At 49.5% G+C, this 2129-nt stretch overlaps 1 protein-coding gene across 1 annotated transcript in view; it reads right to left on the bottom strand.

Moving 5' to 3' along the window:
- The window catches only part of prob1 (proline-rich basic protein 1), a 7229-nt gene extending 5364 nt beyond the window's left edge, over positions 1 to 1865 (bottom strand). Inside the window, exons 1-4 of the mRNA XM_050040622.1 lie at positions 1780 to 1865; positions 770 to 1230; positions 382 to 483; positions 99 to 306 (exon numbers count right to left, since the gene is read on the bottom strand). Of these exons, the coding sequence (XP_049896579.1) occupies positions 99 to 306; positions 382 to 483; positions 770 to 1210 (751 nt within the window). The 5' untranslated portion in view covers positions 1211 to 1230; positions 1780 to 1865. The remainder of the gene's footprint in view (positions 1 to 98; positions 307 to 381; positions 484 to 769; positions 1231 to 1779) is intronic.
- Positions 1866 to 2129: the final 264 nt, after the last annotated feature.

Here is a 2129-nt window from a genome sequence, read left to right as displayed (position 1 = left end):
GCCCCCCCCCCCCCCCCCCCCCCCCCCCCCCCCCACAAAACTGCCATTGTAAATGGAAGGTTTCTGATTGTAGACAGGTGTATTACAGGGGTTGTTACCTGGACTGGCCCCTCCCACCAGGCCCCTGTAGACCCTGTAGCTTTCAACGTCACTGCTGGTGGTCGAGTGCGTGTGGAGGGAGGCGGGCATACTGTGTTGCCGTAGCAACAGGTCAGGGCAGTGATGGATGGTAGGACAGAGCAATTCATTGGCTGACACCTCACTGTAAGCTCCTCCCCCTTCAGCAGGTCCATCCTTCAGTATCACCTGAACAGGTAGACAGGTAAACGGACAGACAGGCAGACAGACAGGTTCGGACAGGTGAACAGGAAGTAGTCATACCTGCAGTTTCTCAGTGTTGTTTTCAGCGTTGTTGTTTTTCTTCTTCAGTTGAATCAGTCGTTTTGGGACCATCTTTTGCCCCTCCCCCTCTGAACCTTTTACCTGGACGACAGGTGAAAACACAGAAAATTATTAATATGATGGGATGATCAGTCATGTTGTGCTCGTGTGGCGCTGCTCTTGTCTTTCAACCACTTAAAATCGAGTCACATTTGCACTCTGGTGGCCGACATTGGGGTTATTGACTCAGCCATCAGGAGCAGTGTGACATTCAGTATTTCGCAGTCGTGCAGACGGGAAGATACGGGAATTGAACCACCAAACTTGCGGTGAGTGAACAACTCACAGATGCCCCAAATGTTACCAGGTAGTTGATGATGAAGCTCACCTGTGTTTCCATGGTGACGTCGATACACTCGAAGCCGCTTTCTGGATCGGACTCTTCCTCGTCTGACAGGATGATGACAGACGGAGAGAAGTGGAGGGAGAGATCTTCCTCCGACCAGTCGCTGACGCTCCCCTCTTCATCCTCCTCCACCTTTACCTCCTTTTCTTCTTCCTCCTCTTCTTTAGAGTGGCAGGTGGAGGAGATGTCCAGGTAATTTTCCTCAGACTGACCTCGACAGGTGACATCACGGCTTGTCTCTGCAGGAACTACTGAACATGGTGGAGGAATCTGTGTCTGACAGCTGTGATGTGGCAGCAGGTCGACTTCAGGGCAGCGGTGAGTGCTGAGGAAGAACTCCCTTTCTCCTCCTCCTCCTCCTCCTCCTGCTCCTGCACCTGCTCCACCTCCTCCTCCTCCTCTTTGGTCCAGTCTGTTGTTCATGGTTTAAAGTTTCTGTTTGTCTGAAAAATGACAGAATGTTACTGCAGTTATTGTTCACATGACTGATCACATGATCGGGGCGTTTACCTCCATATAACAGTTTTCATCGTCAGACAAACAACAGAGTAAAATAAAGTTTGAGGCAGCTGAAGCAGCCAGTCACAGAGAAGCATGAACTGATCAGCTGATTCAAACTTTCATCAATAACTTGCAACATCAGACGATTGAAACAGTTTAAAAAAACATCTAAAACAAATAAAGAAACAAATAAAATTTCAGCATCAACGAAGAAACAAAACAAACAGAATGAAAAAAAAATAAAAACAAATAAATCAGACGATTTTAAACCTGTTAGAGTCTCTGTCTGTGGACCGAGACCAGGACCAGGATCCCTGTTTAAAGGGACAGTCCACAATTTTCAGTCAGAATAAATTTTACCAGAGTACAGGTCCAGGTCTAGAGTCAGTCTAGAGTACAGGTCCAGGTCCAGGTCCAGGGTTAGTCTAGAGTCCAAGTCCAGGTCCCTGTTTAAAGGGACAGTCCACAGTTTTCAGTAAAGTAAATCTTACCCGAGCTCTTTGGGTCTTTGATCTGTAACAGCCGGTTCAGGAGGTTCAGGTCCCACAGTGCTCCAGATCGTCTGGACGATCGACACCGACTGGCTGCTCATCCAGAGAGAGAGAGAAAGAGGCGGGGTGTCAGTAACAGAGCACAGACAGGGGAGAGACATAGAGATAAACAGAGACATAGAGAGAGAGAGAGAGAGAGCTGGTATCGGACTGCAGGTTATTTTAGGAGGTGACGGACGGACGAGGCTGCGGACAAGCTCCGCCCCTTCAACCCTACACCCCCCTGCCCCCACTGCCCCCTTGTTCACAGGTCCCGCCCCCTTCAACCCTACACTCATCCACTGCCCCCC

The sequence above is a fragment of the Epinephelus moara genome, chromosome 3, assembly GCF_006386435.1.
Source record: "Epinephelus moara isolate mb chromosome 3, YSFRI_EMoa_1.0, whole genome shotgun sequence".
NCBI classification, from domain to species: domain Eukaryota; kingdom Metazoa; phylum Chordata; class Actinopteri; order Perciformes; family Serranidae; genus Epinephelus; species Epinephelus moara.
Note: the sequence above shows the minus strand (reverse complement) of the source record. Positions and strands in the feature narration are given on the sequence as shown.